This window comes from Anopheles ziemanni, chromosome 2 (genome assembly GCF_943734765.1).
Source record: "Anopheles ziemanni chromosome 2, idAnoZiCoDA_A2_x.2, whole genome shotgun sequence".
In the NCBI taxonomy this organism is placed as follows: Eukaryota; Metazoa; Arthropoda; class Insecta; order Diptera; family Culicidae; genus Anopheles; species Anopheles ziemanni.
This window is the reverse complement of record NC_080705.1, coordinates 50,774,691-50,791,472: the sequence shown is the minus strand read 5'-3', so window position 1 is coordinate 50,791,472 and position 16,782 is coordinate 50,774,691. Positions and strand designations below refer to the sequence as shown.

Below are 16,782 nucleotides of genomic sequence, written 5' to 3'. Positions count from 1 at the left end.
AACCCTGATTCGATCGAAGTCTGATTCGATGTCGCTACTAATTCAAAATCAGAAAAATGCGCCTGCCAAGCAAAACTGACCCTTCTATTTGTATTCTAATTATATTCTATTAATTTTGTGCTGTTGGTGTGTGTAAGAGTGACAGAAATAAATAGAGAGAGGTAGAATGAGAAAGTGAGAGAGAAAGAAAGCGACATACAGTAAAGATAGAGGCAGACACAGCGGGAAAAAGAGAGCCAAAAATGGAAAGTATGACAAAGCGAGGCATAGGGATAGGGATAGATATAGCCAGATAGCAAGAGAGAGAGAGAGAGAGAGAGAGAGAGAGAGAGAAGGAGAAACAGTGTGAATGCGATGGGAGATGTGGCAGGTAAAGTAAGAAAGAGTACGATGGAGAGAAGAGAGATTGTTGATGTGGGATGGGAGATGGGAGATGGGAGATATGTGGTTTGTGGTTTGAGGTGGGAGGTATATTGGTGGGAAGTGAAAGATGGGAGTTGGGAGGTTGGTGGTGGGGGATGAGAGATGAGAGGTGGGAGGTGGTAGATGTGAGATGGAGAGAGCGAGAGAGAGAGAGAGAGATAGAGAGAGAGAGAGGGAGAGAGAGAAAGAGGGAAAGAAAAAAGAGAGAAAAGAGAGCGAGAGAGAAAGCCAACGGCATTAGACGGTATGTCCGAGCTGACTTAGCGATTATTTGAGAGGGAGTGAGAACAACCACGCTCGCACACAGGATTAGCTTATAACGCAGCCAACCGATTCATACTCGAATCTCAATGCATGTGTTTGCGGATCTACGAATACAAGAAAACAAAAGAAGAATGCGAGAAGTGGGGACCGCTATCCACGGCAGAGTATACGGACGACCGATCCGAGAGTACTGTTATTTGGGCAGGTAGCTTTACCTTCCGCGAAACGAACAAGGCAACATTTGGGGCGTCGTTCCTTCCGCGAAACACAGAAGGTGCGGGATAACAAGCGGCAGAGTGTGTCGAACGTCGAGTCGACACTGCGCCTTTCGCGAATCGTCACACACAAGGAATTCTCCATTACAAACGAAAGAAAGGAGAAACTGATATGTGGGGAATAGTGGCCACATAATGCAGCGAATGCTGCACGGATGGCATGGAGAGAGAAGGATGTCCACCGACATTATTCGTTTTTCTATAAGGTCAGGTAACGAGTAATCAATGCAGTGCTCTCGCTTTCTCTGAATTGTTTTAATCCTGTTTTGGGGGATTCTTACTATTGGCCGAAACAATGCGCAATTCGCATCGCAATTCGCATCTACGGATTATCATGCGTAGTAGGAGTGTTATGCTTAGCTTACACGAGGCGCAAAATTCTGAGCATACAGGCGCAAATGTCAGTTTTTCTGTCACTTTTTTTCGCTTCGTGTAGACGTTGCTATCCGTGAGCCGATCCAAATGAAAGCGCGTTCAGTGTTGATTTAATTGTTTAACTATAAAAAAAATCACAGAGATAGTGTGTACACTGAAATCTTATCAACAACCAGTGTACATCATCACAAACAACTATTTTCCATCCAACGGCACTCTATACCGGGTTTGCAAATTTTTGCAAATCTATTTTTCACTCGCCGACCGAAAAACAGATTTTCGCTGACTTTAACAGTTGTGTTGCGTATTGCAACGGTCCGATCGAAATAGTTCTAATGATGACATAAAGAGGGCGCTGCGGGATCGCTCCCATAGATCGCATAGAGTCGGTGCAGTGGCGCGTAGGCGTATGAGTGAGGGCGGACAACGGCGATCACAGCTGATCGGGAATGGGGCAACGCCCGATCCCGAAACTCGGCTAAAGGGTCAAGGGCCGAGGTTGTCGCGTGACGCATGCGAAAGCGATAAAAGATGCACCGGAGATGACAAACTGGTCTTTCGTTTCGGGCAGAGGGAAAAAACGGACGTTGATTTTTTTAACCCTTCTTCGCTTTCAAATAAAGTTAAAAGTGTTCAAGAAAAACGTGTCTAATCTCTCCTGCCGGCGGAAAGAAAGCCTGTTGCGTTGCAACAAGTTGACTGCCCATCTGACAGTATTTTACCGTTAACTCACAGCATTTTGCCGTTTGCAAAGGTTGCTTTGCGCTTCGTGTAGACCAAGCATCATGCTTAGTTTACACGAGACGCAAAAAAAATTAATTTTTGCAAATCTTTTTTTCACACTCTGGCCAAAAAACAAATGTGTGCAGATTTTGACCGTTCACTGACTCATAGACAACACTTTACCATTTGCAAAGGTTGCTTTGTGGTTCATGTAAGCTAAGCATAAAAAGTGGCGCAACCACAAGACATGCACTGTGTGGCACAGAAACTGGTACAATATGCTGTAACTTGGAACAAGTATCTGTCTTTGAAAAACCTCCTACTAACCGAGCTGTTTGATAGACGCGTTTGGTTTTTGGTAACATTTTGCGATATTACAGTGCTTTTACATTTATGTCGATGGGGGCTTCAGTTAAAGGGATAAATGCCAAGATCAGGCGCTGGTCGAACAGGGAGAGGGTTAGGTTATTTCGTTATTTTTGATCCCGTTATTCGTATTTGTATTTGAACCCGCTTACTGTTCGGCAATTGTCAACACAATATACCTTCTGCAGAAAGACCTAGAAACTGTAACGGGGGTAGCATGGAACCTACCAAAGGGCGGTTGGTGAGCAAGGGACTGCTGACGGGCCAGGTACCTGGCCTAAAAAACCTAGTAGAAAATAATGCCACGCTCAATAAAGACAAGTGTGAGGTCAAGGTAAATCATCCGGACATTTTGGGATATAATGTGAGTGCCGATAGAATAATCCCATAGAACACAACTATTGAAACCATCAATTACTTCAAAATACCACCCACCAAAGAAGAAGTTCGCAGCATCTTGGGTTTGATAAATTATGTCGGACATTTCATACCCAACTTGTCAACTTTATCAGACCCACTACGACGTTTTATAAGAGTTGATGTTGAATCATTCGGCGTTGAACAAAAAGAAGCGCGTCTATCCGCAAACCCAGAGTGAAGCTTTGGTCATAGTTTGGGCTGAAGAAAGTTTCCAATTGATGGTCCTACCATTTGCCAGTGAAAAATTCAAGGCTTACTGTGTAAAAAAAACATCTGCTTGATACACTCCATACCATATTGACCGTAGATGAACGGCCTCGTCGAAAGAGCAAATCAGGGATTGATAAGAACCCTCCGTATAGCAAAAGTACTAAAGAATGATTGAAGAAAAGCTTTCAAAGAATACAAATACGCATATATTATTACACCTAATTCTATAACTGGGAAAGTTCCTTTAGCACTCCTAATCGGTAGGCCGGTTAAAGATCTCCTCCCTTCGGAGAGCGACCCCTACTGGACGAACGAACCAAGGTCGAAGAAGCTATCAAAAAAACAAAAAGGCAAACTTTACGCTAATATGCTTAGGAAGTCGAAACTCTCAAACATCACAATAGGTACGGTCACACGAGACGAACCCTGCTCGAATTTGGACGCTCGGCGAACCTTTTTTTGAATGTGTTAGTGAATCGAGCAGAGTTCGCGAACCTTTTTCGAGCAGAAAAGGTTCACCGATTTTGGTGGATAGCACGAACCTTTGCTGCGAACCTTTTTGACAGATATCTGGAATATTCCGTTTGTTTACAAAAAGGGTACGGTTTTATGTGCAACGATCGTGTTAAGTGAAAAGATGGAAAATAACCAAACGCCGTGCGAAATGAATGTAAGTATGATTTGTTGGCTCTTGCCAGATTAAATTATAACCAAGCAAGCCCTGAATAAGCATATTTTGGTGGAGCTGGAGCCGTAGTTGTTTGTTACAAACAACAGTATAGTATTGTTGCTGTCCAAAATATGTGACTGTGAATTTTATTTTTATTCTGTTTTATTCTGTTTAAGGAAATAAAAGATCAGGCTCTTAGCATGAAATTAATCGATTTAGTGAAAATGCACCCAGTCCTTTGGTCGTATACAAAACTGCTAGTTCTATTTCGTCTAGTCAGTGTATACAAAACTGCTAGTTCTACATTCGAAAAATAATTAAACAGAAAACATACACACTGTGACACATACAATTCTTGATCCATTAGTTCTACAACATTACAGTTAGAGTAATTCTATAAAAAGCGCTTGCCAAAAAAGTAACAAATAACAACATAATTTAATGATTTTTGAATACGTTTACATTCTTTAATTTATTCAATTATTGTTGTTGATATTGAAAAGCTAAAACATTATTTGTCGTGAAGTCGTAAGCCAAATGGGAACGTACTCTTTGTAGATCTGTTGCTGATCTACGCGCAATTCCCACGAGGGGTAGCATAGATGCAGTAGGCTCTTCGGAGCGCCAAGAGCCGTGAATAATTTCTCCATGAACCTCACGATCTACGGAACTGGCGGGCATGTAAATATCTCTTGAGTTTCTTTTCCGGGAATAGTTATGCATATAGACTGCCGCTAGCACTATCTTTTCAGCAATGTTTGGCTCTAACAACATAGGTTTTCTGAGAACACGAAAAACGCTACTTAGAATACCAAATGCGTTTTCAACGGTTCTTCTTGCCCTGCTATGTCGAAAGTTGAAAATCCTTTCTGGAGAATTTCTGCCAGGAACTCCTGCAAAAGGAGTTAACATATACTTAGATAAGGAAAAAGCTTTGTCGCCTAGTAGCATATAAGGCAAAGGAATGCTATATGGAATCCTCAAAATTTCAGGTGGTGGGATATTTAAAGAATCGTTTTCTAAATCGTTAAATATTGAGCTATTAGCTAAAACTCCACCATCTGAAATTCTTCCCTGGCAGCCAACGTCTACGTATAAAAAATTATAGTTAGCATCAACAATACCCAACAAAACACCATTTAACGACCTTGTTGGTCATGCCTGCCCGTAAGGGCTTACGAGACTTGTTTCCCTGTTGTACGTGGATAGTCAGTCCTCTCGTACAGGGGAAGGTCCGGTCTCGATTGGGATTCGAACCCACGCCGTCGAGGTGGTGAGCCCCGGCGCTCATGGGCCGATTTTCTAACCTACCGCTCGGCTGTCGCGGACCCCCACGTAAAAAATATCGTAGGATGTAAATAACTAATTATTATTATTTTGTTTTTTTAGAAATGCAACACTTACTTATGGCAACATGGCAACAAGGCAAGTATGGAGTTTTGGTTTAAATTATTTAATATCCATGATATGCCGAAAGTACCAGTGATGACAACAACTATTTTCTGTGGTAGGCCGAAGCCGACGAACGTTGAGGAAACTCTACGTCACATGGTCACGGAGATGAACAACTTCTCCACTCACTCCAGAGCATTCATAACAGGTAGGCTACAAAACTTATCGGCAGACCATTTTACATGTATTTAATTGTTCTTTCATTATATTTTCACAGGTTTAGTAGGACATGCTGGTTATAGCAGTTGCCAGAAATGTGCTGTCGTAGGTCAATACGTCAGCGTTGCACGCACCATTGTATTTTCTGGGACACATGCAACACAACGAACTGATGGAGGATTCAGGCAAGGCGCCTATCCAAGACACCATGGGTATGCGGGACAACTTTTGAAAAAATATGTTATCGAGTTTAGTAACAGGTCATGTGACAAGCAATGTGCACAATTGTTATACGCGCGTACGCAGACAGCCACTGCGCTCTCCGAGAAACGTCGGGTTTCATCCGACTTATTTCATCTGTCGGTTGATCATGCCTACCAGGCACGCCATGATAAATTATCTTGGCAAAGTGCAAAGTCAACTCCGATCTCCGGCGTACCTGATATTCACTCTCGTTGAAAGAACATAAAAACAATCTGCTGCACATAGAAAGTGGTGTAGATAGATTCGGCCCTCTTCCATCCATTTCTTCCTATCCATTCGAAAATAGGCACCAGTATATTAAACGTTTAGTATCTGGAATCATCCTGATCCTGGAATCTGGAGTATCCCTCCCTTTCGCATACAGCTTCGAAAATATGGTTTACAGTTCCTTGGACATTTTTAGTTGCTTTTGTTAGAACGTACATAAACTTCTCCATACGTTCCTCATGGGAGCTTGTAGAGTTTGATTCAACTGAGGAATTAACAGGAGTAGGAGTAGGAATGGAAATAGAAGGTGGATATGACAAGGAAGGAAGAGAAGAGGATTTCGAAACAGGATTAGTAGTTAGTCGTTGAGTAGTGGGAATATTAGAAACAGAAATCGGTCGATAGGGTAAAGAAGGTAATTGAGTTAATTGAACGGAAGTTCAACGGAACAGGTAACTGTCGAAGGGACAATCTATTTTGTTGGGAAACTGGAACGGATGACGGTGACTGGCGTACAGGAGCTGGTATCCGTGATGAATTTGAGTAATTATGATCCATTCCTAAAACAAAGCAATGTAGTTTAGTATCACTTTATTGCGCTCAAATTGCAGCGTAGTCAAGTCAGCCTGACGCATAGCAGCAATAATTCACACACCGTCGGCTCGAGGCACAGTTCACGTAAGTATCTATCTAACACATTTCCTTCTCTTCTCTTACCTTCACAGATTATCAATAAATCAAGGGCCGGGGGAGACACAGAAGAGAACACGACAAAACACAGCAGCAAACACGACAAACAACAACTTTTTTTTTCACACGTTCCTTTTTTGACGTAAGGAACTGTTGACAATATTCATTTTTATATTCACCTTCATTCACCACTTTCACCAAAGTGGTGAAGTTTAATTCACCGTCGCAATCGCTCAAATGCGGCGCTGAGCCGCCATCTTGGCTGTCAAAATGTTACCGCGTGACCACATTAGGCGTACCATACCAAAAACTTGGTACGGTCGAGTGACAGCGTACCAGAGCCGATGGTGCGCTAGAAAGAGAGAAAAAACGGATTTTACCACCTGGGCCGCACCAGTTTTTTGGTATGGTACGCCTAATGTAGTCACGCGGTTACGTGAGGTATAACGATAACTGTTTCTTACCGCTCATTATACAGACACCATAAGATTTTCATCTCTCGTCCTTTATGCTACAGTGCGGAGAATTTAATGGCCAACACACCGGTAACAATATTGCAGTATGGCTCAAAACATTTATCCAAAATAATGGAAATTTAAATTTTGAAATTTCACATAAAATAACAGCAATAACTACTGCTAATGCTTCTAACATGAAATCCGCTTCATCTTTATTGAAAATTCCTCACTTCTCTTGCTTTGCACATTCCCTTAACCTGGTCGTACAAAATGATATTCAAAAAAGTTTAAAATTAGTAGTGGAAGATGTTAAGGTAATAGTAATGCACTTCAAGTTCAAAAAAATTTCAATTGGACATTTTAAAACTGAAGCAAGACAATCCAACTCGATGGAATTCAACATATGTGGCCGACGGAAAGCTCCTACGTAAACTTAGCGGAGCTTGCGCAGGAAGCTTTATTAGGCTAAGATAAATATAGGTCGCTAGGATAAGGTTGATATAGATTATAATGATAAGGAAGCATAGAATAGGATAGATAGGGATTAGGGCCGCGCCAATAAGATAGAGTAGGATAGATAGGGACTAGGGCAATGCGCAACACAAAGAAGCTAGGACAGGTAGGAAGATAGGTAGGGCAATTAGGATAGGATGCGCGCGTGGCCACGCCCACGCACGCATTAGTATGTAAGTTCGGCTTAAGTTTACTTCCGTAAGATAGTATTTCCCTCCGCGTGTTTCTTCCGCACACAGGCTCTGCTGCTTCCGTATTCCGTAGCTACAAGGGTAGCTGTATTTAGTAGGGAAAATTGTGTAAGTAGGGTAGATTTAAGTAGCGCTAGCGGAGCATATCCTTGTTCAATATGCTCCGCATTCTATTCAATAAAACCGGAATTTTTTAGCTACAATCGACTGGTGTCCCAACTTAGTCTCACCCCTTTGCTTCCTCGTCGGAGTTGCGACTCCGGGCTTCCGTGAAAACCGTGCAGGATCATTGCCTGGCGTTTTCAACATATGATATGCTTACACGATTTTTTAAAAACAAAGTAGATATAGGAGCATGCATAGATTATTTTAAAATTGATAATAATTTACAAACACAACATTGGAGTGCGATCGACCAAGCTATCAAGATTCTCAGCCCTTTCAATGAAGCAACAATAAAAATTATTACGACAACAATAACGAATGTTCAAACAAGTTGGTTGACGGTCTGATTGAAGGTCTAGAGGAGAGATTCAGAGGATCAAACAACAAAAAGGCAATCAAAGCAGCAATGTTTTTAGACCCTAAAATTAAAAACAGCCCATTCAAAAGCGATGAAATAGTATACAGAACGCTCAAAGAGTCAGTTATTTCAAAAATCAATCGATTTTATAGCCAAGAGAACGTCACTTCAAGCGAAGCCGAAACATAAAAAAATTCACCTTTGCAAAATTCTATATTTTCGGAGCTCATTAGCGAAATCAATCAGATCCGAGAGAGAGAATTCGATGCGTATATAAAGGCCACAATTCTATCTTCGCGGTCGATTTGACAGCTCTCAAACCTTGATTTTGGTCCTTTGTCATTCTCGTCAAAACATGTTAGATATTGAATGTAGCTTTGTAGAACGATAATGTTGCCATGCCATCAATGATGCGTTGTTGCCATTTCTATAATGATGACGCAACTTGTCAGATGAAACCTGCTACTTGTTAGTGTTTTGATGGGACTTACGGAAATCGTTACGGATAATGAACTACCATTTGCTTCAGAGTCCTTTGTAAGTTTTTTAAAGGCCCAAGAGAAAAACAAGTTGCTAAGACACCGCCGTATCATCCGCAATCGAATGGTCTGACCGAACGCGCAGTGAGAACTGTAAAGGCCGCATAAAGAAATATATGTTGAATAAAAAGGTTCGGTCGTTAAGTTTAACAAGAAAAATCAATCGGTTTCTGTTGCACGTCCTCGTTCATCTTTAATTGTACACCTCATACTGCTTTACGAGCGGTTAGTCCATTTAAAACAAAAGAAAAACTGTTGCATCGAGTACCAATCCAGAGTACAGATAAGGAGCCAATATTCCAGAAATCCCTTAGTAGGGAATTTAAACAGGGGAGAAAACGTTTGGTATCAAAATTATTTTGAAGAAATAATGCGCTGGATACCCGTTGTTGTGACAAATGTGGATCGTGGCAGGGGATGCGTTTATGTGTTAGGTTTAAGAGCTTAGCTGATAAGAGCGAGTTGTCGTATCGCTCTATCAGTAGCTCAGTTGTCCATCGTCGATACATGTATGTGCGTGTGTGTGATAGAGACGCCGACGCGGGAAACCATCTTTTTGTAATCTCTCTTCTTCGTCAACTCCCGCGTCGGTCGGACGTTCGTCGCTTCACGTTAAGTTAAGTAATATATGTTAAAATAAAATTAGGTCACGTTAAACAAAAAAGAACACAACGTAGGGTTATTATTCAAACATAAAATTGGTGCCGTGACCAGGATTTTAACTGTTATTTGTGTGAAGAAACGGTTTTCGGATTTCTATCGTTTCCCGCGTCCAAAAGGGCCAAAAGGATATTCAGCACGGAAAATTAGCTGCCGCGTTAAGCGTTCAACCACGCAAGGTTGAACCGTTCGTGAACATTTGCAACGCCAGTGACCTTTCCGTCCCGTCTTATTTGTGAGAATATCCGTGTTCGTAATTCGTGTCCGAATCCGCCGACGCTGACAAGAAGGAGCCCGGGAAAAGTTATCAAAGACGCCATCGCAATTGGCCATCGTAGTTTGTTCGTCAATCGTTTATCGTTCAACGTTTCGCGCGTCTTTTCGTGTTCAGGGTAAAATGGCAAATCGGCCAGGACTTTTGTCGAGGAGAACGACGCTGGAGGAGCAGATCGAAACGGCAGAAATATTTTGCGATAATTTTAGTGATCAAAGGGATGGAATCCAACTCGAGCTACGGATCAGCCGCTTATTAGAAACGGCAAAGGAGTATGATCGCGTGCAGCAGAAGCTCATCGACTTGGCAGAGGATGAAGTTAGCGAGTTAGCAGAAAGGAAGAAAAATCGCGAGTTTCAAGAACGGATTTTTGTAGTGCAAGCGACGCTCGGTGTGCTGCAAAAGAAACACGCTGCTGAACAACGAAATGGCACAGCACTAACTAATATACGGCTGCCTACTATTCAGCTGCCGGAGTTCCACGGAGAAGAAATGGAGTGGTTAGCGTTTCGTGACACCTATGTGGCGTTAATTCACGAAAACAAGGAGCTCCCCGACATACAAAAATTTCACTATTTGCGTGCGTCTCTAAAGGGTGAAGCCGCTAAGCTGATAGAGTCGATACCACTGGCTGCAACAAATTATGATATGGCGTGGTTAGCCATCAAGGAACGATATTCGAACGAATATCTGTTGAAAAAACGCCATCTGCAGGCTATGTTCGAAATGAAGCAAGTACGCATAGAAGGAACGGCGTCTCTTCATAAGCTTGTAGATGAATTCGATCGCCATCGCAAAATTGTGCATCAGCTTGGTGAAGCCACTAACGAATGGAGCACCATTTTGGAGTATTTGCTGTGCACCAAGCTACCCGATGACACTTTGAAGCTATGGGAAGATTATGCTTCGAAGGTAGAGGACCACAAATACGGCAATTTGATTGAGTTCCTACAGCGACGTATGCGTATTTTAGAATCAATTTCTATGAACCACTCAGCCGAAGAAAAGCCCAAAGCAAAAGCAGGAACAGCGCATCTGGCTTCATATCCATCGGTCATGGAGGCCGCTAAAAGATGTCCACGGTGTTCAAAAAATCATCCGCTTAACGAGAGTGCAGTGTTCATAAATCTTTCGCCAATTGACCGACGTCAATTTGTCAGCGAAAAGAAGTTATGTTACAACTGTTTGCGGATGGGGCATGTCCAAAGTGGTTGCATGAGCAAGCATACGTGCAGACGTTGCAAAAGAAGACATCATACGCTGCTGCATATAGAGGCGACAAGTAGTCCGCCTGGCCCATCGAGCAGCATAGCAGTGAGTAGCGCGGTCGCAGAAGCAGGAAAGCGGCATCAGGTGTTCTTGCTTACCGCAATAGTGAAAGTAATCGACAATTTTGGCATGGAGCATTCTGCAAGAGCGCTAATTGACAGTGGTTCACAGCCCAATCTCATTAGCCAACGGCTGGCAAACATATTGCGTATCAAAGGCTCCAAAACAAACGTAAGCATTCAAGGCGTGAGCAAGGCTTCTGAAACGATAAAAGAATGTTTGAATGTTAAAGTCTGCTCGAATCGAAGTGATTTCCAACGCAGCATGAACTTCCTTGTAATAGCCAAGTTTCCAGCGGAGCTGCCCACTCAGTTTGTGTCGACGGAAGGTTGGAAAATTCCGCAGCATATACTACTGGCCGATCCTGAATTCAACAAGCCGCAACCAATTGACTTAGTAATCGGCATCGAGCACTATTTCTCATTCTTCCCGGGAGCAGCACGTATTCGTTTGGGACCCGATCTTCCTCATCTGGTAGAGAGCGTATTTGGATGGATGGTTGCCGGTAAAGGTCCGGTGGAAGCATCAAGCGTGGAAACTACGTCCACCATCACCGTATGTGCATCAGTCCTTTCACTGGAGGAGAGCATCGAGCGTTTTTGGAAAGCAGAGCAGCTGCAGATGAAGGATGGCTATTCTCCGGAGGAAAGGCGTTGCGAGCAGTTGTATGCAGCAACAACGGATAGGGATGAAGCCGGTCGCTATATAGTTCGTCTACCGCGTCATCCTGACTTCGAATCAAGGCTTGGCAGTTCTCGGGAAAGCGCTCTACGACGCTTCGAACTGCTGGAGAGAAGGTTGGAGAAAAACTGTGCGCTGAAGGCTGATTATCACAAATTCATGCAAGAATATCTTCAGCTCGGGCACATGAGGCTGGTTAGTGATAGTGAAAAGGAACCAGCATCGGCATATTACTTGCCACATCATCCCGTGTTCAAGGAGTCCAGTACAACCACAAAGTTGCGCGTTGTCTTTGACGGTTCATCAAAAACATCATCGGGATACTCCTTGAATGAATCATTGTGCAAAGGACCTGTGGTGCAGGATGATCTGTTGGATTTGCTGCTAAGATTCCGTACGTACGAAGTGGCATTGGTTGGAGACATTGAGAAGATGTATCGGCAGGTGAAGCTACATCCTGAAGATAGCCCACTCGTACGGATCTTCTTTCGATTCTCGCCACAGGATCCTGTTCAGGTGTATGAGTTATGTACGGTCACTTATGGTCTTGCACCATCTTCGTTTCTCGCAACTCGCACGTTACAACAACTTGCAGATGATGAAGGCAGTGCATATCCGTTAGCAGATCATGCATTGCGAAGAAACTTCTACGTCGACGATTTTATTGGAGGTGCACAATCCATCGAGGAGGCAGCAAAGCTACGCTCAGAGCTAAGTGATCTTTTGTCCAAGGGTGGATTTGATTTGCGCAAGTGGACGTCGAATCGGCTGGAAGTATTGAGCGGGCTCGCGGAGGATCAACTCGGAACTAAATCGGCTCTGCAGTTCGATTCGCATGAAACTGTGAAGGCACTTGGAGTGTCATGGAAGCCGGAGAGTGACACGTTGCATTTTGATTGCCCTATCCAAGCACCTAGCGATGAGGAGGTGTCTACAAAGCGAATGGCGATGTCTAATATCGCAAGATTATTCGATCCGCTGGGCATGCTCGCTCCGGTGATAGTTTGTGCAAAAATTATCATGCAAGAGATGTGGATGTCAGCATGCGGATGGGACGTTCCACTACCGGAAGGTATACTCAAAAAATGGATGAGTTTTTGGGCCGAGCTACCGGCTCTTGAGCATTATGCAGTACCTCGTTGCACTTTCCTTCCGTTGGCAACGAATATCGAAGTTCACACCTTTGCCGATGCTTCAATTGCTGCTTTCGGAGCCTGTTCTTACATCCGATGTGAAGATGCCACCGGGAAGGTGCAAATTGCTTTAATATCGGCCAAAAGCAAAGTGGCACCAGTTAAACGGGTATCCGTGGCTCGCCTGGAACTCAATGCTTGCGTTCTTGCATCCCATCTGCACCACCGTGTAAAGAAAGCCATCGACATCCAGGTTGATGCATCATTTTTCTGGTCGGACTCATCCATTTGTTTGCACTGGATCAGGGCGACTCCAAGTGCATGGAAAACTTATGTCGCAAATCGGGTGTCCGAAATTCAACATTTCACTGATGGGCATGTCTGGAACCATATTGCTGGTGTGGAGAATCCGGCGGATATCGTATCGCGAGGATTATCGGTCAAGGAGTTTTTGGACAGTAGAGTATGGAGGGAGGGACCGGCATGGCTCTCGCTTCCTCGCAGCAGTTGGCCGATATCGAAACCCGCTGAAATAATTGAAAATGATATACTGGAGAGCAACACAACCGTTCTTACGATACTTGAACCTGCCAACTGTAACGAAATATTTTTGCGCTGGTCCGAGTACAGGAGGTTGATCAGTAGAGTGGCGTATTGTCTGCGATTTATACGGAAAACTCGCAACCGTTTGAGGGGAAACATCACCGTGGTTGATAGCAGTGACATACTGCCTGAAGTGCTTACGGCTGAGGAGCTGGCTGAGGCTGATGATTGTTTGATTCGGGTGGCGCAGCAGGATGGATTCGCAGCGGAGATCAACGAGCTAAAAAAGGGGAAGCAACTGAAAAAGCAATCTGCGTTGAGGAGACTCACCCCGTTTCTCGACGAGAAGGGAATTTTGCGCGTGGGTGGCCGACTGAATTTTGCTAATCTTCCGTTCCAATCAAAGCATCCAGCGCTGCTTCCCAAGGATCATCCGTTCCCCAGACTGCTGGCTGAGCATCAGCATCAAATTCTGCTTCATGGTGGGGGACGATTGTTGCTATCCAGCATCAGAGAACGGTACTGGCCGTTGCAAGGACGGATGCTCGTAAAGTCCGTCGTTAGGCGCTGCTTTCGCTGTGCGCGTTCGCAGCCGGTTCCCGCTCAACAGCAGATGGGTCAATTGCCAGCCTGCAGAGTTACGCCTGGTCGTCCATTTGCGGTAACGGGTATTGACTACGCCGGACCAATCTATTTGAAACCTGCGCACCGGCGAGCGGCCGCTCTTAAGGCATACATATGCGTTTTCGTCTGTTTTGCAACCAAGGCAGTGCACCTTGAGCTGGTTGGTGATCTAACGACGCAAGGATTCATCGCCGCTTTGCGCCGGTTTACGTGCAGAAGAGGAGTTCCGGAACACTTACACTCTGATAACGGAAAGAATTTTGAGGGTGCTAAGAACGAGCTGCTGGAGCTATTCGAGCGTTTTGAAAGTGAGCAGGAGCAAAGCCACATCTCGACAGCTTGTGCTGAGCAAGGAATCACTTGGCATATGATTCCACCACGAGCACCGCACTTTGGAGGTTTGTGGGAGGCTGCCGTCAAGACCGCGAAACGTCATCTGTTCAGGCAGCTTGGAAGCACGAGGTTATCGTATGAAGGATACATAACGGTTTTGGATCAGATCGAGGCAGCAATGAACTCCCGTCCATTGCTTCCGATGTCGGATGACCCCAATGACTTGGCAGCACTAACACCTTCTCATTTTAATAGGGGCAAAGCTCACGTCCATTCCTGATCCAACCGATCAGCAACTGAAGTGCACTCCGTTGGGGCATCTGCAGAAACTCCAGTTGATCGTGCAGAAGTTTTGGACCCACTGGAGGAAGGAGTACCTGCAAGAGATGCTACGTGAGGCAAGATCGATAGACAAGAACGATGAATGCATACCCGGTCGGATGGTCATCCTTGTGGACGAGCTACTACCCACAACACGCTGGCCGCTTGCGCGCATTATCGACGTTTGTCCGGGCAAGGATGGGCTCGTACGTGTAGTTACGTTAAGAACCGCAAAAGGAGTGATCAAGCGGCCGATCACGAAAATATGCATCCTGCCGAACGCAGATTAGGAAGCACACGCAAAACGAACGCACAGTTAGTCACAGCATAAACGCACAAAACCAAATTTCACTTTGAGCAAGTTAGGTAGAACACACCGGTTTGTTTATTTATTGATAGGGATCAAGGCCGGGAGTATGTTGTGACAAATGTGGATCGTGGCAGGGGATGCGTTTATGTGTTAGGTTTAAGAGCTTAGCTGATAAGAGCGAGTTGTCGTATCGCTCTATCAGTAGCTCAGTTGTCCATCGTCGATACATGTATGTGCGTGTGTGTGATAGAGACGCCGACGCGGGAAACCATCTTTTTGTAATCTCTCTTCTTCGTCAACTCCCGCGTCGGTCGGACGTTCGTCGCTTCACGTTAAGTTAAGTAATATATGTTAAAATAAAATTAGGTCACGTTAAACAAAAAAGAACACAACGTAGGGTTATTATTCAAACACCCGTTACAGTAATTAAAAAACTAAGTCCGTTAAGGTATTTGATTGACATAAAGGGTGTCCCCGAAAGTATAAGCACGATTTCTAAATTATGTTTCTGGAAAACGGATTACGCCAAACAGTTGATTCTTTAGATGTTTGATTGTTTACATTCAAACCTACTAGATAATGCATCGAAACTATTTTTTCAACCGTTTCTGTTAAAATGCGAGGCATTTCCGTCAAAAAGCTCAAAAAGCGTTCTGCACAAATGGTGTTCGACTCCTAACATGTCGGTAAGGAAATTGGCGAAAACGGTAGATGTGAGTATCGGAACCGTACGAACCGCCATCCAAAAGTTTCGGTAGGAGTCCAGGTTCGAGGATACGCCGAAAAGTGGTCAAAAACCCCTTCCTATCGACCAACAGTTGAACCGGGAAAGAGCAAAAGCATTCAAGCAAAAATAGGAAAGTTCCATTCGCGGTGTGGCTCAACAAATGGGTACATCAAAAAGTAACGTCCAATGTGACAAGGCAAGATTGAACTTAAAATCGTACAAACTCCAAAAGAAATCGAAACGGAGAGCAAATCAGGCTGCATGCGTTAAATATCGGACCCGGAAGCTGTACGACAAGCTGCTGTGCGTCAAATCCTCATTCATCAGCTCGACGATGAGTCGACCAGGACCAGACTAATTGAGATATTTTGGGCGCTAACGAAGGCGTACTTGAGAAAACATGTTAAAGCTGCGGAAAACATCGACAGTTTTCAAAAAAACTATGAAACCGTTCAAAAGTGTCGATAATCGTTCACGACAAGTCTGTGCTGAGTCATATCGGAGGCGACAGATCAAAAGTGCGGTCATTAGCATACGATAAAATTGTTTAATTTTTTTTTCACAAATAGTCCAGAACATAACCCAAACACTGTTTATGAAACAAAAATTCAGTTTCTGGAACAGGTTTTATTTTTTACCTAGTTTTTAAATCGTGCTTATACTTTCTTGGACACCCTTTAGGAGAAAATGTTCGCATGGTGCATATAAACCAATCCAGGGACGGAAAGATTGAGCCAATGGAGTATGAAAAAGAAAGTTTAGACAAAACTACAAATGTCGTACGCTCTCGCAACCGACCCAGAAGCGAGACGAAACCACCACCCATAAGACGTTCAGAACGGGTGTAAGTAACAACAATTGTTAGGGGGAGTACTGTATAATTATTGTTGTAATATTAGTGATTAGTGAGTGAAGTATTATGCTTAGTTTACACGAGGCGCAAAACTCTGAAAATATATAATATATATATGTGTAATACACTGTACACACAAGCGAAAATATTTTTTTTTTCTGTCATTTTTCTTCGCGTCGTGTAGACGTTAACATTCGTGAGCCGATGCAGATGTAAACGCGTTCAGTGTTGATTTGATCGTTTAATTGTAAAAAACAGCACAGAGGTATTGT

The 16,782-nt window shown here is 43.8% G+C and overlaps 1 protein-coding gene across 1 annotated transcript; it reads left to right on the top strand.

Annotated features, from left to right (window-relative positions):
* The first annotated feature begins 2,643 nt into the window (after positions 1-2,643).
* Positions 2,644-14,910, top strand: LOC131293784 (uncharacterized). The gene is made up of 3 exons (XM_058321841.1): positions 2,644-2,760; positions 9,774-14,364; positions 14,555-14,910. Exons 1-3 carry the CDS (start codon positions 2,644-2,646, stop codon positions 14,908-14,910), a joined length of 5,064 nt encoding a protein of 1,687 aa, XP_058177824.1.
* Positions 14,911-16,782: the final 1,872 nt, after the last annotated feature.